Source organism: Anomaloglossus baeobatrachus, chromosome 8 (assembly GCF_048569485.1).
Source record: "Anomaloglossus baeobatrachus isolate aAnoBae1 chromosome 8, aAnoBae1.hap1, whole genome shotgun sequence".
In the NCBI taxonomy this organism is placed as follows: Eukaryota; Metazoa; Chordata; class Amphibia; order Anura; family Aromobatidae; genus Anomaloglossus; species Anomaloglossus baeobatrachus.
The window spans coordinates 253,787,553-253,813,495 of NC_134360.1; the positions used below are offsets into that span (position 1 = coordinate 253,787,553).

Genomic DNA, 25,943 nt, shown 5'->3' on the forward strand with positions numbered 1-25,943 from the left:
CTGCAGTGTCCCAGCATAGAAGACATCTGCAGTGTCCCAGCATAGAAGACATCTGCAGTGTCCCAGCATAGAAGACATCTGCAGTGTCCCAGCATAGAAGACAGATAGAAGATAGAGGCAGATGTGCAGTACCCAGGCGCAACCACTATAAGACGACGGAGCAGCACAAGAACTGAGCATTTCTGGACGCCTGCTGCAGCTGACCGGGTGGGGTGCCGGGAGTGGAACAACAACCAATCAGACATTGATGACCGATCTTAAGAATAGGCCATCAATGTAATAGTGGATAACCCCTTTAAATTTATGTGTTTAAAGCGGTTAAAAAAAAATTGCCATTGGATATCATTAAACATTGTGCCCTGTTTGACTTTCGTCGCCTCTGTATTACACCATCTATTGCTGGCCGCAGAATGAGCTTACTGAGAATCAGTCAGTGAGCTCGATATGAGGATCAGAGTTTGTAGCTCTGTTCTCTCTTTTTCTGATCTGCTTTCACCTTACTTATGTGCTCAGATGACATCAAAAGTAGACTGTGCAAAGAAAGAGGCTGCAAAAGCCAAACACTGCAAAACATTTAGTGAAAAACAATTGCAAAAATGATAATTAGCAACAAATACATGTATTTAAGTAAATAAAAATATTCAAAAAAGTGGATAATTTTTTTTTCCAATGTCTAATTCTCGGCTGAGAGACGCCAACATAGGAGAGGTCCTAAACCGGGCAGCAAAGCCGGAGGAGCGCGGGACGAGCTGGAAATCTTACCAACAGTGCAGCTGTCCTCAAGAACCACGTCCGCCGTTTTATCTCTATACTCCACTTTAAAGTCCAACATCCGGGAAAGACGCTCCACAACCTGCCGGCTAGGAACTACCGGGCGAAAGGCTGAGCCAGAGGAGGAAGAGGAGGAAGCAATGGAGGCCGAGGTGTTGGGCAGCGCAGAGGGGCCAAACACCGGATTCTGGGTAGTCTCGGAGCTGTATTCACTGCAATGAGAGAGACATTATGAAACAACTGCAGCAGTCAGCGCCGTCATGTGTTCAGACTCACCGGCATTTAAAGGGGTTGTCCATTACTTTCACATTGATGGCCTGTCCTTAGGATAGGTCATCAATGCCTGATTGGCCGGGGTACGACACCCTGCACTCCACCGATCAGCTGTTCTCAGTGCCAACGGTGGCAGCAGACAGCCGGAAATGCTCAGTTTCGGCGCTACTCCATCTTCTGATAGCGGCTGGGAACTGCTCATCTGCCTCCAATTCTAATTAATAGGAGGCAGATGCCCTTTACCCAGCCACAGTCACTATCAGAAGATGGAGCGGCGCCGAAGCCAGGACTGAAAACAGCTGATCAGTGGAGGTGCGGGGTGTCAGACCCCAGCCGATCAGACACTGATGATTTATCCTAAAGGCCCAGTCACACTAAATAAATTACCAGCGATCCCAACAACGATCCAACCTGATAGGGATCGCTGGTAAGTTGCTAGGAGGTTGCTGGTGAGATGTCACACTAAGCGACGCTCCAGCGATCCCACCAGCAACCTGACCTGGCAGGGATCGCTGGATCGTCGCTACACGAGTTGCTGGTGAGCTCACCAGCAACCAGTGACAAGCCCCCAGCGCCGCGTGGAAGATGCTGCGCTTGGTAACTAAGGTAAATATCGGGTAACCAACCCGATATTTACCTTGGTTACCAGCGCACGCAGCTACACGTGCAGAGAGCAGGGAGCAGCGCACACCGCTTAGCGCTGGATCCTTGCTCTCCTAGTTACAGCACACATGGGGTTAATTACCTGACGTGTCCTGCTGCTACATGTGCAGGGAGCAGGAGCCGGCACTGGCAGCGTGAGAGCGGCGGAGGCTGGTAACTAAGGTAAATATCGGGTAACCAAGGTAAGGGCTTCTTGGTTACCTGATGTTTACCGTGGTTACCAGCCTCTGCCGAAGCCGGCTCCTGCTGCCTGCACATTTAGTTGTTGCTGTCTCGCTGTCACACACAGCGATCTGTGCTTCACAGCGGGACAGCAACAACTAAAAAATGGCCCAGGACATTCAGCAACAACCAACGACCTCACAGCAGGGGCCAGGTTGTTGCTGGATGTCACACACAGCAACATCGCTAGCAACGTCACAAAAGTTGTTCGTTAGCAGCGATGTTGCTAGCGATGTTGCTTAGTGTGACGGGGCCTTAAGGAAAGGCCATCAATGTCAAAAGTAGTGGACAACCCCTTTAATATACTATTCGACTCCTCATCTGCACTGGAGTAGGGTGCACCCAACACCCCGGTTATTATAGGTGCGCACTTCTCAATACATGAGGCTCGTCTTCAGCTTTACTTGTGCCAGAAAATGTAAAATCTAACAAGATTTTCTTTGCAATTTGCGCAAATTTCTAGTGCATGTTTTAATGAACCCGTTAAAAACATTGGGGTCCTGCTCTCTTGTTTTTTGCCACTTTATGACGCGAGAGATGGAGAAAAAGTTGGAAATTTCAGCACAAAAGTGGGAGATAAGAGCAAAGCCAAAAATAAGTCTCCCACTCGGAGCCGAGCAATAACGAGACCATACGCTTTATCGTTAAGGGAATCTGTCCACAGAAAGTGAGCTAATGTGCAAATCAGGGTGATATGTTAGAGAAACGTATATATTATATTATATTTTATATTATTTTTATATATTATATATTATATTTATATATTATATATTTTTTATATAATATTTATATATACTTTTATTTAATATTTAGATATATATTTTTATATATAAAATATATATATATATATATATATATATATATATATATATATATATATATATATATATATATATATATATATATATATATATATATATATATATAACCACTAACAGAATCTTCGTCCAATCAGTGCCATCCGCTGTGCATTATGAAGCACGATCTCCAATGTGGCCTGTGCCTCACTGTAGGGGCAGGAGCAGACGGGCGCACGTTGTCTCATCTGAGAGAATCGGGAACATGGAAACGACACGGATTGAACGGTCTTCATGGTGTGAGCATAGATTGATCCGATTCTCTCGGATGAGAAGATGGAGGGAAAAAAATCCTTTATCTTCTGCATTTTGTGAGTTCACAGAAATCGGACTATATTCAGGTATCACCCGAGAGCCGGCCGATGCTTTCCACGCTCTCATTCAATTACATGACCAAATGCCATCCGAATTTTGGTTTGATCTCACAAATTTTGTGATTTTCTCCTCGGACAGACTCTGTTCGAGAAAAAAGATCAAGACACGTCCACGCCTACGAGGGCAATCCAATGTTTTGTTGGACAGGACTTTCCCCGAAAATACGTCCGCCTGCACCCGCCCTAAAGAGAAGTCATTCGTATGAACACAAGACTGCGGGTCGTATGAGCACTTACCTCTGTAGAATGCCATTCTCCTGTGGGATCACGCCATTTATTGCTGCCTGTCAGAAGAAAAGAAGAAAAATGTGTCAGTACAACCAGAAAAAGTGACACATGAAGAGAGGATCCTATGTAACAAGTGATACAGATCCCATGTAACAAGTGATACAGATCCCATGTAACAAGTGATACAGATCCCATGTAACAAGTGATACAGATCCCATGTAACAAGTGATACAGATCCTATGTAACAAGTGATACAGATCCCATGTAACAAGTGCTACAGATCCCATGTAACAAGTGATAAAGATCCTATGTAACAAGTGCTACAGATCCCATGTAACAAGTGATAAAGATCCTATGTAACAAGTGATACAGATCCTATGTAACAAGTGATACAGATCCCATGTAACAAGTGATACAGATCCTATGTAACAAGTGATAAAGATCCCATGTAACAAGTGATACAGATCCCATGTAACAAGTGATACAGATCCCATGTAACAAGTGATACAGATCCCATGTAACAAGTGATACAGATCCTATGTAACAAGTGATACAGATCCTATGTAACAAGTGATACAGATCCCATGTAACAAGTGACAGATCCCATGTAACAAGTGATACAGATCCCATGTAACAAGTGATACAGATCCTATGTAACAAGTGATAAAGATCCTATGTAACAAGTGATACAGATCCTATGTAACAAGTGATACAGATCCCATGTAACAAGTGATACAGATCCCATGTAACAAGTGATACAGATCCCATGTAACAAGTGATACAGATCCTATGTAACAAGTGCTACAGGTCCTATGTAACAAGTGATACAGATCCCATGTAACAAGTGATACAGATCCTATGTAACAAGTGATACAGATCCCATGTAACAAGTGATACAGATCCTATGTAACAAGTGCTACAGATCCTATGTAACAAGTGCTACAGATCCCATGTAACAAGTGATACAGATCCTATGTAACAAGTGATACAGATCCTATGTAACAAGTGATACAGATCCTATGTAACAAGTGATACAGATCCTATGTAACAAGTGCTACAGATCCTATGTAACAAGTGCTACAGATCCCATGTAACAAGTGATACAGATCCTATGTAACAAGTGATACAGATCCCATGTAACAAGTGATACAGATCCCATGTAACAAGTGATACAGATCCTATGTAACAAGTGCTACAGATCCTATGTAACAAGTGCTACAGATCCTATGTAACAAGTGCTACAGATCCCATGTAACAAGTGATACAGATCCTATGTAACAAGTGATACAGATCCTATGTAACAAGTGATACAGATCCTATGTAACAAGTGCTACAGATCATATGTAACAAGTGCTACAGATCCTATGTAACAAGTGCTACAGATCCCATGTAACAAGTGCTACAGATCCCATGTAACAAGTGATACAGATCCTATGTAACAAGTGCTACAGATCCTATGTAACAAGTGCTACAGATCCTATGTAACAAGTGCTACAGATCCTATGTAACAAGTGCTACAGATCCTATGTAACAAGTGCTACAGATCCTATGTAACAAGTGCTACAGATCCTATGTAACAAGTGATACAGATCCCATGTAACAAGTGATACAGATCCCATGTAACAAGTGATACAGATCCCATGTAACAAGTGATACAGATCCTATGTAACAAGTGATACAGATCCTATGTAACAAGTGATACAGATCCTATGTAACAAGTGATACAGATCCTATGTAACAAGTGATACAGATCCTATGTAATAAGTGATACAGATCCTATGTAACAAGTGATACAGATCCTATGTAACAAGTGATAAAGATCCCATGTAACAAGTGATAAAGATCCCATGTAACAAGTGATACAGATCCTATGTAACAAGTGATACAGATCCTATGTAACAAGTGATACAGATCCTATGTAACAAGTGATACAGATCCTATGTAACAAGTGATACAGATCCTATGTAACAAGTGATACAGATCCTATGTAACAAGTGATACAGATCCTATGTAACAAGTGATACAGATCCCATGTAACAAGTGATACAGATCCTATGTAACAAGTGATACAGATCCTATGTAACAAGTGATACAGATCCTATGCAACAAGTGATACAGATCCTATGTAACAAGTGATAAAGATCCCATGTAACAAGTGATACAGATCCTATGTAACAAGTGATACAGATCCCATGTAACAAGTGATACAGATCCTATGTAACAAGTGATACAGATCCCATGTAACAAGTGACCCTCCGACCACATCCGCGCTGACCAGGATCTCTCCATCCACCTGAACGCGACTTGGTGGCAAAACTGTCCTAAATAAATACATTTCATAGCGATCTTCCAGCCTGGTAAAGTAAAGTGATCATCCATGGGTCTAGACTGAGCCATCCAGGCAGTGAATGACCACATAAGGCGGAAACACCACCAAAAAGTCTGAAAAACTCTACCAACCACCTACATGGAAGCAGAGAAACTTAGCACAGGGGATAATTTCTTTATTCAGCTGCTTTACGGAGTTCCTTCACTAAGAATTTCCTCATTTTATGTAATTTGCTAATATTTTATTTATTACAACAGATTAAAATAAATAGATTAATAAATAAATAAGTTTCTGATATCAAGTCCACCGTAATACTGAGGACAACCACAAGAGGGCAGAAGGGAGCCATCACATTTCCTATTAACCAGTGAAGACGCTGTCAGTAATCATAAACCACACGATGATACGTTACTCCGGGGAAACGCACGTAAGAGCGCACGTGGGATATACTCAAGGGTTGGGGAGGAGCCGTCTCATAAAAGCTCTCAAAAATAAAAAAAAAACAGCTCCCCTTCAATTTATTAACGAAAGTCAGTGTGATATATGTAGAGCGCTATGGAATTAATGGCGCCACGTAAGTGAATAAATATAATTTAATACATTGTAGTCTGGAGCATAGATGTAAAATGATGTAAAAATCCAAATTAACCTTCATCACACATAATATGAGTGAAATAATATAGACCCTGAAAAGCTCAAAGCCACAATAATTTATAGAATTAAAATGTTTGGTTTTTTTTTCATTTGCACCTTCCTCTTCTTCTGATTTGCCCTTTTGTAAAGTTTATTTTATACGTTCACCATTTTTCTTTATTATTGTGGCCGGATTTTGTTTTCGGATGATTCAACAATCGCCACTTGTAAAACCGCCTCTGTATCTTTTGCGCACGTGCGGCCGGAATGTTTTATTTCCTGAAACTCTTGCGACATTTTGAAAGTCACAAAAAAGTTTGAAGACAAAAAAAAAAAAAGTTTTTTCTCCTTTTTTGCTGCAATAAACACAAGACAATTAAAGTGACTTTAAAAAAAAAATAAATAAAGATGAATTGTGCCCCACGAATATAAACCCTGGCCGCTTCTAATGGAGCAAAATTTACGGAAATGGGGGCAACAGAACTTTTTGCTACAGTAAATCTAGTTGTGGTCTCCATAATGCCAAATAAGATGCCTCCATTAACAGCACCACCCCCCATAAAGGGGGCCTAGATAGCCAAAGGGTCACCTGGCAAAGTGCCCACCAGCTGACACTGCAGGCAGGATGGTGTGATCGGGACCTGATCTGGAATTTCGGATGCGGCTTATGAGACGGCGCGGTGGAAAGTTTTATTTTGTTTTTTTTTTATTAATCTTCGGCGGCTCCTTTATTCTGATCCCAGCCCAGAAAACATCTTTGTGCCATGATTTAGGCCCCCAGGAATTAGTTTTCATGAAGACCTATTTTGGGGGTATATTGGGTAATCCCATGCACTGCCGAGCTTCGCATGTCACCAATGCAGCTGAGCGCTGCACTGGAGCCTTGGGCTGCTTTCACATACAGTCATATGAAAAAGTTTGGGCACCCCTCTTAATGTTAACCTTTTTTCTTTATAACAATTTGGGTTTTTGCTATTTCAGTTTCATATATCTAATAACTTATGGACTGAGTAATATTTCTGGATTGAAATGAGGTTTATTGTACTAACAGAAAATGTGCAATCCGCATTTAAACAAAATTTGACCCGTGCAAAAGTATGGGCACCCTTATCAATTTCTTGATTTGAACACTCCTAACTACTTTTTACTGACTTACTAAAGCACTAAATTGGTTTTGTAACCTCATTGAGCTTTGAGCTTCATAGGCAGGTGTATCCAATCATGAGAAAATGTATTTAAGGTGGCCACTTGCAAGTTGTTCTCCTATTTGAATCTCCTATGAAGAGTGGCATCATGGGCTCCTCAAAACAACTCTCAAATGATCTGAAAACAAAGACTATTCAACATAGTTGTTCAGGGGAAGGTACAAAAAGTTGTCTCAGAGATTTAAACTGTCAGTTTCCACTGTGAGGAACATAGTAAGCAAATGGAAGAACACAGGTACAGTTCTTGATAAGCCCAGAAGTGGCAGGCCAAGAGAAATATCAGAAAGGCAGAGAAGAAGAATGGTGAGAACAAGGACAATCCACAGACCACCTCCAAAGACCTGCAGCATCATCTTGCTGCAGATGTTGTCAATGTGCATCGGTCAACAATACAGCGCACGTTGCACAAGGAGAAGCTGTATGGGAGAGTGATGCGAAAAAAGCCGTTTCTGCAAGCACGTCACAAACAGAGTCGCCTGAGGTATGCAAAAGCACATTTGGACAAGCCAGTTACATTTTGGAATGATGTCCTGTGGACTGATGAAACAAAGATTGAGTTGTTTGATCATACAAAAAGGCGTTATGCATGGAGGCAAAAAAACACGGCATTCCAAGAAAAGCACTTGCTACCCACAGTAAAATTTGGTGCAGGTTTCATCATGCTTTGGGGCTGTGTGGCCAATGCCGGCACCGGGAATCTTGTTAAAGTTAAGGGTCGCATGGATTCAACTCAGTATCAGCAGATTCTTGACAATAATGTGCAAGAATCAGTGACGAAGTTGAAGTTACGCAGGGGATGGATATTTCAGCAAGACAATGATCCAAAGCACCGCTCCAAATCTACTCAGGCATTCATGCAGAGGAACAATTACAATGTTCTGGAATGGCCATCCCAATCCCCAGACCTGAATATCATTGAACATCTGTGGGATGATGTGAAGCAGCTGTCCATGCTCGGCGACCATCAAACCTAACTGAACTGTAATTGTTTTGTAAACAGGAATTGGTCAAATCTACCTTCATCCAGGATCCAGGAACTCATTAAAAGCTACAGGAAGCGACTGGAGGCTGTGATTTCTGCAAAAGGAGGATCTACAAAATATTAATGTCACTTTTATGTTGAGGTGCCCATACTTTTGCAACCGTCAAATTTTGTTTAAATGCGGGTTGCACATTTTCTGTTAGTACAATAAACCTCATTTCAATCCAGAAATATTCCTCAGTCCATCAGTTATTAGATATATGAAACTGAAATAGCAAAAACCCAAATTGTTATAAAGAAAAAAGGTTAACATTAATAGGGGTGCACAAACTTTTTCATATGACTGTATACAGTTTTTGCAATCAGGCACAATCTGGCGCTTTGCAGAATAACCGGATCCGGCGTCTGCTGCAGCCGTATCCGTTTTTTTCCTCATAGACTTGATTAGCGTCAGATTGTGCCGCTTGGCTCTGCGTTCTAGCCAGTTTTTGCTGGATCCAGCAAAATTTGCTTGTCCGGCGGCCGGAAAAAACGCAGAATGAAACGTTTTTTGTCTCCAGCAAAAAACCACATCGCACCGGATCCGGCGTGTTTTACAATGAAAGCCTTAATGCGGCATACAAAGTTTTACAGCGACGGATTCCGTTTTTTTGCTACTGACTATGCTCAGTAACACAACGGACCCGTCCAAAAACTGAAGGAACCGATGGAAAAAACTGCTGCGGCGGATTTGTTTTTTCGCCGGATCAGTCGCATCAGTTTTTTTGCCGGATCGTGCCTGATGGCAAAAAACTGATGTGTGAAAGCAGCCTAATCCTCCCCCTTTACTGCCGAAAAAGGGGCAATAATAAAAAATAAACCCACGAATAAATGAGGACATTTCATTTCCTAGCCCTGAAATCCCATAATAAACGCAGCTTACAGCCGTGTTCACACCTCGTGAAATCCACAGCAAGCGGTGGTTTTGCAAATCGCATTCAAAGGTTATGGGGAAAAAAAACAAAAAGTGGACGATAATGTGTGCAGAGTGAGATAACGAGGGGCTCGCACCCACCCAACACCGGCCGGCGTCCCACCTCCACCCTCATTCAAACCACGTGATGACACTTCTTAAGACCCGTTCTCATCACACAAAGAGGCCGATCGGGTCACTTGGAGCTGAACGATGACTCTGCAGTTCTGGCCTCGCTTTCTTTTTTTAACGTCTTGCTCATTCTTGGCGATCGTGCAAAGAAAACAGAGAAGAAGGAGGAAGAGGAGGAGGAGGAGGAGGAGGAGGAGGGGGGGGGGGAGCTCCGGACTCTACTTTCTCCAAAATGCTGAGATTTCCAGAAATAAATCTTGGGAGTTGAAGTTTGAGATTTGTTAGAAACCGGACGATTCTCGAGTCTCGTGCACCAATGTGGACAGGGCTTTAATGCTGAAGGTGCGGCGTGTATGTACAATAATCATGCTGCGGAGGCCGGTGTCCTGTGCTGCTTCAGCTTCGGTGGGACTACAACTACCAGCATGCCAGCACCATTTCTTTTCTTATTTCTCAGTAGATCGTAAAGTAATTAGATACATTATTATAAATACTTTAAAAATAAAAAAATGTATTTTATTCCTTTCTGCAGTTTGTCTCCATTCACGTGAAGTGTCGGTGTGCGATCTCCATTACTTTCACAGCACAGCACACGCATCCATTGACTATGTCCAATTCTTATCCTCCAAATCCAATCAGAATAGGAGCTACTCGGTCACTCGCATCGGTGAGGTTTTCTAATATATAAATAGACCCATAAAACTCTATGGGTCCATGTGCTGTTTAATAAAAAAGAAAAAAAAAACTCAGGTGGCTGCACACAGACATTTCACATGTGCATGCCCTCATTATCTCCTGCCTGGACTACTGCAACCTCCTGGTCTGTGGCCTCCCTTCCAACACTCTTGCACCCCTTCAATCTACTCTAAACTATGCTGCCCAATTGATCCACCTGTTCCCCCCGCTATCCCCCGATCTCTTCTCTCTGCCAATCCCTTCACTGGCTTCCCATTGCCCAACGACTCCAGTTCAAAAGCTTAACCGTGACCTACAAAGCCACCCACAACCTGTCTCCTCCCTACATCTGTGACCTAGTTACTACTACTGTGACCTACGTACTACGAGCACGCAACCTCAGATCCGCACAAGATCTCCTTCTCTACTCCTCTCTTATCTCCTCTTACCACAATCGCGTACAAGATTTCATTCGTGCATCCCCCATACTCTGGAACGCTCTACCTCAGCATATCAGACTCTCCCCTACCGTGGAAAGCTTCAAGAGGAACCTCAAGACCCACCTCTTCCAACAAGCCAACAACCTGCAATAGCCCTCAGTCCTCCATAGCACTGCACGACCCTTTCTACATTCTCTACTGTATCTTCACCGTTCCCCTGTAGACTGTGAGCCCTCGCAGGCAGGGACCTCTCTCCTCCTGTAGACTGTGAGCCCTCGCGGGCAGGGTCCTCTCTCCTCCTGTAGACTGTGAGCCCTCGCAGGCAGGGTCCTCTCTCCTCCTGTAGACTGTGAGCCCTCGCAGGCAGGGTCCTCTCTCCTCCTGTAGACTGTGAGCCCTCGCAGGCAGGGTCCTCTCTCCTCCTGTAGACTGTGAGCCCTCGCAGGCAGGGTCCTCTCTCCTCCTGTAGACTGTGAGCCCTCGCAGGCAGGGTCCTCTCTCCTCCTGTAGACTGTGAGCCCTCGCAGGCAGGGTCCTCTCTCCTCCTGTAGACTGTGAGCCCTCGCGGGCAGGGTCCTCTCTCCTCCTGTAGACTGTGAGCCCTCGCGGGCAGGGTCCTCTCTCCTCCTGTAGACTGTGAGCCCTCGCAGGCAATGTCCTCTCTCCTCCTGTAGACTGTGAGCCCTCGCAGGCAGGGTCCTCTCTCCTCCTGTAGACTGTGAGCCCTCGCAGGCAGGGTCCTCTCTCCTCCTGTAGACTGTGAGCCCTCGCAGGCAGGGTCCTCTCTCCTCCTGTAGACTGTGAGCCCTCGCAGGCAGTGTCCTCTCTCCTCCTGTAGACTGAGCCCTCGCGGGCAGGGTCCTCTCTCCTCCTGTAGACTGTGAGCCCTCGCAGGCAGGGTCCTCTCTCCTCCTGTAGACTGTGAGCCCTCGCAGGCAGGGTCCTCTCTCCTCCTGTAGACTGTGAGCCCTCGCAGGCAGTGTCCTCTCTCCTCCTGTAGACTGAGCCCTCGCGGGTAAAGTCCTCTCTCCTCCTGTAGACTGTGAGCCCTCGCGGGCAGGGTCCTCTCTCCTCCTGTAGACTGTGAGCCCTCGCGGGCAGGGTCCTCTCTCCTCCTGTAGACTGTGAGCCCTCGCAGGCAATGTCCTCTCTCCTCCTGTAGACTGTGAGCCCTCGCGGGCAGGGTCCTCTCTCCTCCTGTAGACTGTGAGCCCTCGCAGGCAATGTCCTCTCTCCTCCTGTAGACTGTGAGCCCTCGCAGGCAGGGTCCTCTCTCCTCCTGTAGACTGTGAGCCCTCGCAGGCAGGGTCCTCTCTCCTCCTGTAGACTGTGAGCCCTCGCAGGCAGGGTCCTCTCTCCTCCTGTAGACTGTGAGCCCTCGCAGGCAGTGTCCTCTCTCCTCCTGTAGACTGAGCCCTCGCGGGTAAAGTCCTCTCTCCTCCTGTAGACTGTGAGCCCTCGCGGGCAGGGTCCTCTCTCCTCCTGTAGACTGTGAGCCCTCGCGGGCAGGGTCCTCTCTCCTCCTGTAGACTGTGAGCCCTCGCAGGCAGTGTCCTCTCTCCTCCTGTAGACTGAGCCCTCGCGGGCAGGGTCCTCTCTCCTCCTGTAGACTGTGAGCCCTCGCAGGCAGTGTCCTCTCTCCTCCTGTAGACTGAGCCCTCGCGGGCAGGGTCCTCTCTCCTCCTGTAGACTGTGAGCCCTCGCAGGCAGTGTCCTCTCTCCTCCTGTAGACTGAGCCCTCGCGGGTAAAGTCCTCTCTCCTCCTGTAGACTGTGAGCCCTCGCGGGCAGGGTCCTCTCTCCTCCTGTAGACTGTGAGCCCTCGCAGGCAGTGTCCTCTCTCCTCCTGTAGACTGAGCTCTCGCGGGCAGGGTCCTCTCTCCTCCTGTAGACTGTGAGCCCTCGCAGACAGGGTCCTCTCTCCTCCTGTAGACTGTGAGCCCTCGCAGGCAGGGTCCTCTCTCCTCCTGTAGACTGTGAGCCCTCGCAGGCAGTGTCCTCTCTCCTCCTGTAGACTGTGAGCCCTCGCAGGCAGTGTCCTCTCTCCTCCTGTAGACTGAGCCCTCGCGGGTAAAGTCCTCTCTCCTCCTATAGACAGTGAGCCCTCGCAGGCAGGGTCCTCTCTCCTCTTGTAGACTGTGAGCCCTCGCAGGCAGTGTCCTCTCTCCTCCTGTAGACTGTGAGCCCTCGCGGGCAGGGTCCTCTCTCCTCCTGTAGACTGAGCCCTCGCGGGTAAAGTCCTCTCTCCTCCTATAGACAGTGAGCCCTCGCAGGCAGGGTCCTCTCTCCTCTTGTAGACTGTGAGCCCTCGCAGGCAGTGTCCTCTCTCCTCCTGTAGACTGTGAGCCCTCGCGGGCAGGGTCCTCTCTCCTCCTGTAGACTGTGAGCCCTCGCAGGCAGTGTCCTCTCTCCTCCTGTAGACTGTGAGCCCTCGCAGGCAGTGTCCTCTCTCCTCCTGTAGACTGTGAGCCCTCGCAGGCAGTGTCCTCTCTCCTCCTGTAGACTGTGAGCCCTCGCAGGCAGTGTCCTCTCTCCTCCTGTAGACTGTGAGCCCTCGCGGGCAGGGTCCTCTCTCCTCCTGTAGACAGTGAGCCCTCGCAGGCAGGGTCCTCTCTCCTCCTGTAGACTGTGAGCCCTCGCAGGCAGTGTCCTCTCTCCTCCTGTACCTGTCTGTGCCTTGTATTGTTTATGATTATTGTACTTGTCCCTATTATCTATACCCCTTTATACCCCTTTTCACATGTAAAGCGCCAAGGAATAAATGGCGCTATAATAATAAATAATAATAATTTCCCATGGATGTGTAAATGAAGCCTTAGAATGAGGCTGAACCTTGCGGATCAGTCGCGTCTCCAAATTGTGAACATGACTGGTCGTATGCGCAGCTCCGTGTGCCGTTCACACAGACTTGGATTTGGCCGGGAAATACAATTTTGCTTCAAATTTATACTCTGATAATGAAATCTGCAGAGAGGCTTCTATGGACCTCAGAAAATAATAAAAATAATTGGACTCCGATCTCACTGGTTTGTCCCCTGTTTGGTTGACCTCTGTTTGGCCAGGCAGCAGGTGTCCGCTCCAGTCCGGTCTGCCACAACTCTGCATTCTCAGCCTCTCTGCGCTTCACTAGGACTGAAAGCATCATGACGTGCATCACCCCAATACCATGGCTCTGTGTGAGGCCATACCTCTAGTGAGGCACAGAGGCGCCAAAGATGCTGGGATGTGGTATACCAGGCCGGAGCAGACGCCTGAACACCGGACCAGAGGGGTTCTGGCCCCTTAGAATCTAGCAAAATGGAGAGCGAATGGGAGACCGTCATTTCATTGGATCATCCAGAATTCGGATTCACCTGAGTCCACAGAATTTTGGAAACTTTAAAAGAATTGTCTCATCTTTAACCACAGCATATGAGGAGTTAAACTACTGGGATCAGAGCTGGTCATGGTCCCAGTAAATGCCGCAGGAGATCAGCAGAGCTCTAGCGCCAACACCTGCTGTAAAAGACGACTCCTGTGCCAGCACCATATTTAGAATCAAAAAGACTGCTGGAACACCATTGTAAATGTGAACAGGGTGCTAGCCAAAATATACACAATCTATATGAAGTGAAAGCTGCACACCAAATTCAGAGAAATATGAACAAGCAGAACTGCTTTATAATACATAAGGAATGAAAAATACCATTATCCATATGCAAAATTGAAAAAATTGAAATGTGACATTGCAGAACTGCTGAGGATTATTTAAAAAAAAAAAAAAAGATATTTAGCTAATGTATCGCAGTTCTGCTTGTTCATATTTCTCTGAATTTTCTGTGCAGCTTTCACTTCATATAGATTGTGTATATTTTGGCTAGCACCCTGTTCACATTTACAATGGTGTTCCAGCAGTCTTTTTGATTGTAAGGCCATGGGCCCACGGGAGATTAAACCTGCGGATTTATCTGCGGAAAATCCACGGATTTTCTGGATTTTCCAGATAAATGCACAGGTTTCAGCAAGTACAGACACTCCCCATGTTATCCTATGGGACATGGGGAGTGTGTGTCCATGCTGCGGCTACGGAATATGCTGCGGATGTCCTGCAGCCGCACATAACTGCATGTCAATTATTCCCTGTGGAAATATCTGCGGATGCCCCGCCTCTCCACTATGGAGATAGAGGCCGGGACTTCCGCAGGTAAGTCACGTGAATGTCCGCAGGTTTCCCGCAGCTATTTCGCTGGAATCCCGCAGCTAAAAATAACCTGCGGCCGTACCGGAGGATATGTCCGCAGGTACAAACTCCCGTGGGCACATAGCCTAATGCAGTTTTTTCTGTCTGAGAACCCAGTCCCGCCCTTTAGCCATGATTATTCAATTTCCTACATAGCCAGGTCCCTTGCTTCCCATACACAGCAGGTTTCAACCGCACATAGAGGTAACATTTGCTTAGGGACCCCCTAAATAAGAGATTACCATGAAGTGGTTATGGGGCAGTAATTAATTGATCAATACATTTGCTAAATATCTTTTTTTCAAATAATCCTCAGCAGTTCTGCAATGTCCCATTTCAATTTTTTTCAATTTTTCCTATGGCTAATTGTATTTTTCATTCCTTAGGCACCACATTTAGGGCAGATGGGCACTAGCTCCTCATCAGGACGTATCTCTATGTCCATTTTGTTGAAAGGGTTGAATTTTGCAGCGTGTGGTTGATTCCAGTGCTTTTTCCCCTGCTGCATGTACACGGAGTGTGCAATATCTCCGCTCACTTGCATTATCCACAGAATATCAGTGGATTGTGTCTGGTTAAGTGCTTAATCCACGCCAGAAAGCGGAAAAGTGTGAACACGGCCAAAATAAAAATTACAGCAGAAGAAAAGAATTACTGATATTTCTGATACAAAAAGCAAACTGGAAACAAATGGGAGGAACATAAACTTACTAATAAGTCCCAGTTGTTCTGCTCAAGCAGAGTGATCGCCTCGTCGATGTTCTCGATGCCGGTGCAGGCCTGGAAGAGGAGAAGAACACAAAGGGTTACACGCGGCCGGCTCTCTGGTTCCGGGCTGACAGTGCCCGCACCGGTGTCTGTGTCACCTCCTCTATCGCAGCGCGCTGTAAAGTAATGTTTTACCAAACTCTGAACTACACATGAACCTTCCTGTAACCGCACGCAGCGGACACCGAGCGCCCTGCACAATGGAAACATTTCCCCACCAGCATCCAAGAAGTAAAAAAAGAGGGATTTCTATTCCATGCCAATAAGTAATATTCATTGTAAGACAAAGAGAAAGTGTTACAATGTGCCACATACAGACGGAAGGGCTTTCTCTGGTTATGGTTTACAAAATACATATATATTTATCTGTCTTTACTCACCCTCCCCAGGTCCAGAGCTGAGTCTCCACTGCTGCTCCCGGTATCTATATGCAACCAACCAGCAAGCTCAGCGGCACTGCCAGAGTAGATACCACAAGCCACTGAGCTCACAGATTGGCTGCAGCCGTCACCAGCAGTGGAGACTCAGCACTGGACCTGGGGAGGGTGAGTAAAGCGCTTTATAAAATAGAAAATATTCAACTGGGGAAGAATGGTTTTCCAAAATTGGAAAATCCCTTTAAGGCCCTGTGCGCACAGTGCAGTTTTTGGTGTAGTTTGTTCCCCTAAACTGCATATATGACCTTCCCCAGCAAAGTCTATGAGAATTTAGAAGTGCTGTGCGCACGTTGCTTCTTTTTTGCCTGCAGTTTTGGGTGCAGAGAAAAGAAGCAGCGTGTCACTTCTTTGTGCATTTTTCCATTGAATATAATGAAAAAACGCATGGGCAAAAACACAGCGATGTGTGACAACAATGCATTTTTTTTTTCGGCCAGACGTGCGTTTTTTGCAGCGTGCAATGTGCAGTATGCGCACATAGCCTAAAGGTTATCACCTATTTAAAGGGTCTAACGACTGGGACCCCCAGTTATCTGGAGGACAGGGCTCTGAAATGCCCCGTAGTAATGTGACGGCTAGAAATTCAGCATTCAGCCATTTCCAGTAGCCCCCAAAACAATGAATGGAGCAGCAGCGTCCCAGTGCAAAGGGACACTTCAGAGTCTTGTTCAGGAGATCAACGGGGGTCCTAGCAATCTGCAGCGATCTGCAAAGTATTACCTCTCCTTTGGATTGGTGGTTGCTTGTAGTGATGGGAATAGGCTGTTAAGGCCATACAGTCTCCCCCCATCTCTATGCTCTGTTTTCAGCCTTTACAGAGCTGTGTTTTTGGGACTGGGGCAGGTCGGACCCATTTCCTTTGGATAGGTGAATATTTTTAACAATCGGAGTAACCCTTTAATAAACCACATGCTACTAAACGGGGCACTTATTGCACTTACAAATACTTCACAAGATGAAATTCTGCTTTTAGCACTTGTATCCCGCTCCAGGGACGGCGCTAGAAGCAAAGGCCCCTATGGTCTCAATAGAATACGATCCTCTTACGCTTTAATAGCTCATCATGACACATGACCTCTCCTGCATATGTTGATCTGTGCTGTAGAGGTCGCACTTTGCTAATTAATGTGCAATTCCCAGCATTTTCACATCTAAATCTGCAGGAAATTCAGATGTGGGTGGGCTATTTGTCATGGGGAATCAGTGTAACAGAAATGGGACCTCAAAGCTGACCCTGAAACTAGGGACCCTACACTTTCCCTAATCCTAGAGGTAGGTTTGATTGTAGCTATGTCTGGGCTGCCAGCATGACCCTAACTCCTGTTTAAGCCTTGATCTTACATCCCCTCTCCCACACCCCAGGAGAGGGCCGGGACTGGAGAAGAAAAACTCTACAAATAACACACACAGATAAGAAGCAAAACTCATGCACACTGCAATCAAGACATGAAGGAGAGACAATACGTGCTCAGCAGGAAAAACAACACAGGGAGGAAAGAAACTAACAACGGGGATATTTCCACACCACACATAAAAGCAAACAACAGATCACGAGGCTCTGGATCACAATAAGGACCGATAACACAGGAGCAACGCTGAGCTATATTTGACAACAATCAACCCGATCCAGAACCTTAGAAAGAGTGAAGGCAGCTGTGAATGGTCATTAGCAGCCTGAGCTCCTAGCAGCAGTTCACAAGCCAGCAGGAATTAACTCCTGGGGGACTGGAGAGCGGTGAAGCAAAACAGCCGACGTCTGACTCAGGCTGTACGACATAAGAGATCTCAAGCTGCTTGTCAGATTGTGCAGTGTGAACAGCGCCTGATGCCGCCATGACACCCAGAGAGAGCAAAGCTGAACACCGCATAACACTATTAGGTTACATGAGCATTTGCATCGGATTTTTCTGCAGGAAAAAACAGTGTTGGCAGGAGAAACGCTGCTTAAAATACATCTTTTTGATGCTTTTTTGCATGCGTTTATTCCTTTTTTTCTAAATGTCAGAAAAACGCTGCAAGAATGGACATAATGCAGATATGAAATTAAAAAAAAAAAAGCTTTGATGTTCAATTTGTGCAAAAATACATGAAATTTTAGATGTATTATTCACTTTAGGCTAGGTTCACATTTCCGTCAAATTGTATCAGTCACAATCCGCGGCTCTGGTAAACAACGGAATCCTGGAAACGTGGAACGACTGACCGTCAGGCGGCAGGAACGCAGCATGTAGCGTTTTTTGAGCAGCGGAATCCTTTTGATTTCGCTGCGCATGTGCTCTATTGGCAGGTGAACAATCAGCTGATCACCCGGCGGCCGCCCTCTGTGAGCGATCAGCTGATCACCCGGCGGCCGCCCTCTGTGAGCGATCAGCTGATCACCCGGCGGCCGCCCTCTGTGAGCGATCAGCTGATCTCCCGGTGGCCGCCCTCTGTGAGCGATCAGCTGATCACCCGGCGGCCGCCCTCTGTGAGCGATCAGCTGATCACCCGGCGGCCGCCTTCTGTGAGCGATCAGCTGATCTCCCGGCGGCCGCCTTCTGTGAGCGATCAGCTGATCTCCCGGCGGCTGCCTTCTGTGAGCGATCAGCTGATCTCCCGGCGGCTGCCTTCTGTGAGTGATCAGCTGATCTCCCGGCGGCCGGCTACTGTGAGCGATCAGCTGATCACCCGGCGGCCGGCTACTATGAGCGATCAGCTGATCACCCGGCGGCCGGCTACTGTGAGCGATCAGCTGATCACCCGGCGGCCGGCTACTGTGAGCGATCAGCTGATCACCCGGCGGCCGGCTACTGTGAGCGATCAGCTGATCATTCTCTCTGTCTCTTGTTTTATAATGGAATCTGCTTTCACTTCCAATTCTTGTCATCCGTTGACAACGCATCAGTCACATGCGTCAAGCAATACATGTGACTGATGTAAAACAACGGAAATATGAACCTAGCCTAACTGGTACAGTAAAAAACATTTTTTGCAAAAGTGCAGCGTGTGAACTCATGCCAGTGCCTATTAGGCCCCTGCTACGTCGGCTCCTGTTTGCCTCCATATTAATCGGTGAGTGAATCCTCCTCGCCTGTCTGCTGTATCAGGACCCGGGCGTCATTATTCCTTACACTATATTATTCATGAGTTATGGTATGGACGATGTAAGATGCTGGAGGAGCACAAATTAAAGAGAGGGTCACAGTTTCTAAATGGGCGAAAAAAAACAGCCTTTCAGATAAGGTTTTTGTATCTAATTTTGAAGACCCCCTTTAAGACAATAGCATTGCACAACAGAGAAAAGGAAGCCAAATGCTGAAGACAAAAGGTGCTCTGTGTTCTGCCCCCGCATCGTCCCCGAGACCAGAAGCGAGAGCAGCTTATCAGAGACGGAAAGAAGAGGCCGAAACACGAACCCAGAACCCGCTCCCCACGAAATCACAGGACAAGGCGCGATCACAGTGGCAACCAATGGGTGTATGGGATATCTGACGCTTCACAGGCGACCGCTGGTGACAACGGCCTTCACATAGACACTGCTCACAGAAGGTTCAGGACATTTGGCTTTTGGGTGAAATTCATGTAAAATGTTGAGTCTACAGTGATCTTTTATTATGGCAGTCGGCATTTAAGTAGAAGCAGCAATGGATATTTCCTCATCTCATACAAGTTATTGAAACTAAAGCCAACACCAGTGGTTGGGTAAACCCCCGAAAACGTCAGTCTCTATAACTCGTCATGTGGCCTTGACCATCAATTACAGCTGACAACGACGCCTCCTGTTGGTCACAAGTGGAGATATTGTCTGTGGAGGCTTGCATACCACTCTACTTGAAGGGTGGCCCTTAGGTCATTGAGGTGTGGGGTACAAACTTACGAGCTTCAACACAGCGATAGGTTTTCTATGTGGTTCAGGTCTGGAGAAAGTGCAGCCGCTCCATTTGAGGTTCCTCAGTCTCCAGCAGCCGTTTCCTAATGATGTGACCTCGATGATGGAGCATTATCCACCATGAAGATGAAATTAGGCCGGTGTGGTTCAGGCAGAGGCACAATGGCTGGATTAATGAGGTTATTCCAGTTGTAGGAGCTGTCATTGTACTATCCACATAGTGCAGGGCCGTTCTGTACTGACTATACACACCGGCCCACACTGTAACACCACCACCACCACCACCAAAGGCTCGTCTGGTGAAAACCGTGGTTGATGCAGAGCACTCTCCATGAGTCTCCAACATCGTTGATGGTCATCATTTCTGCTCAGCGGGAATCCACTTACTCAATGACCAGCACTGAGGCCACTGGTCCCTCGTCCAGCATAGACGATGCCTGTGCCTGGTAGTGCGGTCAGTGGTCAGATCGTCTAGCACGCAGACCACACTGATGTAAACGGTTTCAAATGGTCTGATGGGGCCTCTCACTTTCCTTAAATGTGCCTGGAGTTGTGTGGTATTCGTGAAGGGCATTGTTCACAATGAAGCAGTCATCAGTTTGGGATGTGGCAAAGGACGTCCACTTCTCTGCTTTTCTGTGGCTCTTCCAGTCTCTCCGTGTCTCTGTACAACCTCTTGGTGACACTCGGTGACACTCTGCTCAGCAGCCACTTCCATCTGAGAACATCCTGTTGAAGCCTTACAATGGCGCGGTGCTGCTGATCAATTGTTAGGCGTCGTCTTGGTCTCATGATGTCAAAACGTGAACAACACGATGAGGAGGACTGTGTAATACCAATTCTAATTGAACCCCAAATTTATTGGGGGATTCATGGATCAAACAGTTGTGAATTTTGCCATTAGGCTCCTTGTTAGAGAACAGCAACTTATGCAAAAAGTCATTAAACATTGAGAAGTTGGACAAGTGCAGTCAAAGGTTTAGAGAAGGTCCCATTAAGGTCACCTGAAAAGGTTAGAGGGCATTTTAGGACCATCCTAAAATTTCACCAGAAAGCCAAACATCCCTTTTTGTGAATAGTGTATTATCACAGACTGCAGTTACCTTTTCGCACCACAGGGGGGAGACCGGTGCAGCGTTCAGGAGCTGTCACCACTTATGGTCCATAGAAGACATAACGAAAATACAAATACACAAGAGATGGGTCCTCTGAGACCGTAAGTGAGAGGACATCATTATAAGGACTGCTCCTCGTCTGTGACAAGTGAGCGCTCGTCAATGTGAGAGGACATTATAAGGACGGCTCCTCGTCTGTGACCACAAGTGAGTGCTTGTCAGTGTGAGAGGACATCATTATAAGGACTGCTCCTCGTCTGTGACCACAAGTGAGTGCTTGTCAGTGTGAGAGGACATCATTATAAGGACTGCTCCTCGTCTGTGACCACAAGTGAGTGCTTGTCAGTGTGAGAGGACATTATAAGGACGGCTCCTCGTCTGTGACAAGTGAGTGCTCGTCAGTGTGAGAGGACATCATTATAAGGACTGCTCCTCGTCTGTGACCGTGAGTGCTCGTCAGTGTGAGAGGACATCATTATAAGGACTGCTCCTCGTCTGTGACAAGTGAGTGCTCGTCAGTGTGAGAGGACATCATTATAAGGACCGTTCCTCGTCTGTGACAAGTGACTGCTTGTCAGTGTGAGAGGACATTATAAGGACTGCTCCTCGTCTGTGACCGTGAGCGCTCGTCAGTGTGAGAGGACATTATAAGGACGGCTCCTCGTCTGTGACCGTGAGCGCTCGTCAGTGTGAGAGGACATTATAAGGACGGCTCCTCGTCTATGACCGTGAGTGCTCGTCAGTGTGAGAGGACATCATTATAAGGACTGCTCCTTGTCTGTGACAAGTGAGTGCTCGTCAGTGTGAGAGGACATCATTATAAGGACCGCTCCTCGTCTGTGACAAGTGAGTGCTCGTCAGTGTGAGAGGACATCATTATAAGGACCGCTCCTCGTCTGTGACCACAAGTGAGTGCTCGTCAGTGTGAGAGGACATTATAAGGACCGCTCCTCGTCTGTGACCACAAGTGAGTGCTTGTCAGTGTGAGAGGACATCATTATAAGGACTGCTCCTCGTCTGTGACCACAAGTGAGTGCTTGTCAGTGTGAGAGGACATTATAAGGACCGCTCCTAGTCTGTGACCACAAGTGAGCGCTCGTCAGTGTGAGAGGACATCATTATAAGGACCGCTCCTCGTCTGTGACCACAAGTGAGTGCTCGTCAATGTGAGAGGACATCATTATAAGGACCGCTCCTCGTCTGTGACCACAAGTGAGTGCTCGTCAGTGTGAGAGGACATCATTATAAGGACTGCTCCTCGTCTGTGACCACAAGTGAGTGCTTGTCAGTGTGAGAGGACATTATAAGGACCGCTCCTAGTCTGTGACCACAAGTGAGCGCTCGTCAGTGTGAGAGGACATCATTATAAGGACTGCTCCTCGTCTGTGACCACAAGTGAGTGCTCGTCAATGTGAGAGGACATCATTATAAGGACTGCTCCTCGTCTGTGACCACAAGTGAGTGCTCGTCAGTGTGAGAGGACATCATTATAAGGACCGCTCCTCGTCTGTGACCACAAGTGAGTGCTTGTCAGTGTGAGAGGACATCATTATAAAAACCGCTCCTCGTCTGTGACCACAAGTGAGTGCTTGTCAGTGTGAGAGGACATCATTATAAGGACTGCTCCTCGTCTGTGACCACAAGTGAGTGCTCGTCAATGTGAGAGGACATCATTATAAGGACCGGTCCTCGTCTGTGACCACAAGTGAGTGCTCGTCAATGTGAGAGGACATCATTATAAGGACCGGTCCTCGTCTGTGACCACAAGTGAGCGCTCGTCAGTGTGAGAGGACATCATTATAAGGACTGCTCCTCGTCTGTGACCACAAGTGAGTGCTTGTCAGTGTGAGAGGACATCATTATAAGGACTGCTCCTCGTCTGTGACCACAAGTGAGTGCTTGTCAGTGTGAGAGGACATCATTATAAGGACTGCTCCTCGTCTGTGACCACAAGTGAGTGCTCGTCAATGTGAGAGGACATCATTATAAGGACCGGTCCTCGTCTGTGACCACAAGTGAGTGCTCGTCAATGTGAGAGGACATCATTATAAGGACGGCTCCTCGTCTGTGACCACAAGTGAGCGCTCGTCAGTGTGAGAGGACATCATTATAAGGACTGCTCCTCGTCTGTGACCACAAGTGAGCGCTCGTCAGTGTGAGAGGACATCATTATAAGGACGGCTCCTCGTCTGTGACCACACGTGAGTGCTCGGCAGTGTGAGAGGACATCATTATAAGGACTGCTCCTCGTCTGTGACCACAAGTGAGTGCTCGTCAGTGTGAGAGGACATCATTATAAGGACGGCTCCTCGTCTGTGACCACAAGTGAGTGCTCGTCAGTGTGAGAGGACATCATTATAAGGACCGCTCCTCGTCTGTGACAAGTGAGCGCTCGTCAGTGTGAGAGGACATCATTATAAGGACGGCTCCTCGTCTGTGACCACAAGTGAGTGCTCGTCAGTGTGAGAGGACATCATTATAAGGACCGCTCCTCGTCTGTGACAAGTGAGTGCTCGTCAGTGTGAGAGGACATCATTATAAGGACTGCTCCTCGTCTGTGACCGTAAGTGAGTGCTCATCAGTGTGAGAGGACATTATAAGGACTGCTCCTCGTCTGTGACCGTAAGTGAGTGCTCGTCAGTGTGAGAGGATATACTCGCTGATGCAAAGATTTGTGCCGCCATGTGGGGGCAGCAGCCGCCCCCACTGTAGTGACCGCTCCCAATTGTGGGGGCCGGGAGACACATCACTACCATCTACAAAGGTGTTTCCAAACAGATGGGGTCTTCTTTAACCCTTTGAAGACCCTAAAACTATTTTATGCATTTATTTATAACCATTATATTTTTCCACTTGCACAGCTGTAGGAGGGTTTCCCGTTTGTGGGACAATTTATATCGTTTAATGCAGTGTTTCCCAACTCCAGTCCTCAAGGCCCACCAACAGTGCAGGTTTTTGGGATTTCCTTAGTATTGCACAGGTGTTAATGTAATTACCTGCCCAGGTGCTGGTTCCAACAGCAGTGCAATGCTAAGGAAATCCTGAAAACATGCACTGTTGGTGGGCCTTGAGGACTGGAGTTGGGAAACCCTGGTTTAATGGCATCATTTAATTTTCGGATACAAGGGCCCTCATCAGGTCCCCCCCCCCCCGTACAAGCTGCGGTCGCTAATGTCAGCTGTGTCCAAGGGGTTAAACTGACAAGATGTAAACTAGGGCCGACAGTGTCAATTAAAGGTGGGCATTAGCGACATAACAGCAAGTATTCACCGTGTATAGAGGGGGCTCAGCTTGTCAACCCATCCCAAACCCCGCCAATCCCCCACACACCCGCCAATCCCCCACACACGCCCGCCAATCCCCCACACACCCGCCAATCCCCCACACACCCGCCCGCCAATCGCCCACACACCCGCCCGCCAATCCCCCACACACCCGCCAATCCCCCACACAACCGCCAATCCCCCACACACCCGCCCGCCAATCGCCCACACACGCCCGCCAATCGCCCACACACACGCCCGCCAATCGCCCACACACACGCCCGCCAATCGCCCACACACACCCGCCAATCGCCCACACACACGCCCGCCAATCGCCCACACACACGCCCGCCAATCGCCCACACACACGCCCGCCAATCCCCCACACACCCGCCAATCCCCCACACACCCGCCAATCCCCCACACACCCGCCAATCCCCCACACACCCGCCCGCCAATCGCCCACACACACCCGCCAATCGCCCACACACACGCCCGCCAATCGCCCACACACACGCCCGCCAATCGCCCACACACACCCGCCAATCGCCCACACACACCCGCCAATCGCCCACACACACGCCCGCCAATCACCCACACACACCCGCCAATCGCCCACACACCCGCCAATCCCCCACACACCCGCCCGCCAATCCCCCACACACCCGCCAATCCCCCACACACCCGCCAATCCCCCACACACCCGCCAATCCCCCACACACCCGCCAATCCCCCACACACCCGCCAATCCCCCACACACCCGCCCGCCAATCGCCCACACACGCCCGCCAATCGCCCACACACACGCCCGCCAATCGCCCACACACACGCCCGCCAATCGCCCACACACACGCCCGCCAATCGCCCACACACACCCGCCAATCGCCCACACACACCCGCCAATCGCCCACACACACGCCCGCCAATCGCCCACACACACCCGCCAATCGCCCACACACACCCGCCAATCGCCCACACACACCCGCCAATCGCCCACACACACGCCCGCCAATCACCCACACACACCCGCCAATCGCCCACACACACGCCCGCCAATCGCCCACACACACGCCCGCCAATCGCCCACACACACGCCCGCCAATCGCCCACACACACGCCCGCCAATCGCCCACACACACGCCCGCCAATCGCCCACACACACGCCCGCCAATCGCCCACACACACGCCCGCCAATCGCCCACACACACGCCCGCCAATCGCCCACACACACGCCCGCCAATCGCCCACACACACCCGCCAATCACCCACACACCCGCCATGCAAAAGTTTTTTACATCGTTTTGTGGGAAAAGGTTAACTATCCAGTAAAAACTTACAGGTAACAGATGGAAAACAGACAGCGATCACCTGCTCCTTCTGCCTGAACACTTTGTTCCAGACAGAGGTCGCTGACTGCCTGCAGCGGTAACGTGACGCTCTCAGCCGGATGTAGATGCCAACAGTCTGGTAAAGGGCAGAGTAGCGGCTGTGGAGGAGCGGCGGTGAGTCGGGAGTTGAGTAAATGGGGGGAGGAGGGC

General features: G+C 48.0%; 1 protein-coding gene across 1 annotated transcript in view; it reads right to left on the reverse strand.

Moving 5' to 3' along the window:
• Positions 1–25,943, reverse strand: part of FAF1 (Fas associated factor 1) — a 330,141-nt gene that overhangs the window by 274,088 nt on the left and 30,110 nt on the right. Inside the window, exons 2-4 of the mRNA XM_075320555.1 lie at positions 15,666–15,734; positions 3,398–3,444; positions 763–983 (exon numbers count right to left, since the gene is read on the reverse strand). Coding sequence (XP_075176670.1) covers positions 763–983; positions 3,398–3,444; positions 15,666–15,734 — 337 coding nt within the window. The remainder of the gene's footprint in view (positions 1–762; positions 984–3,397; positions 3,445–15,665; positions 15,735–25,943) is intronic.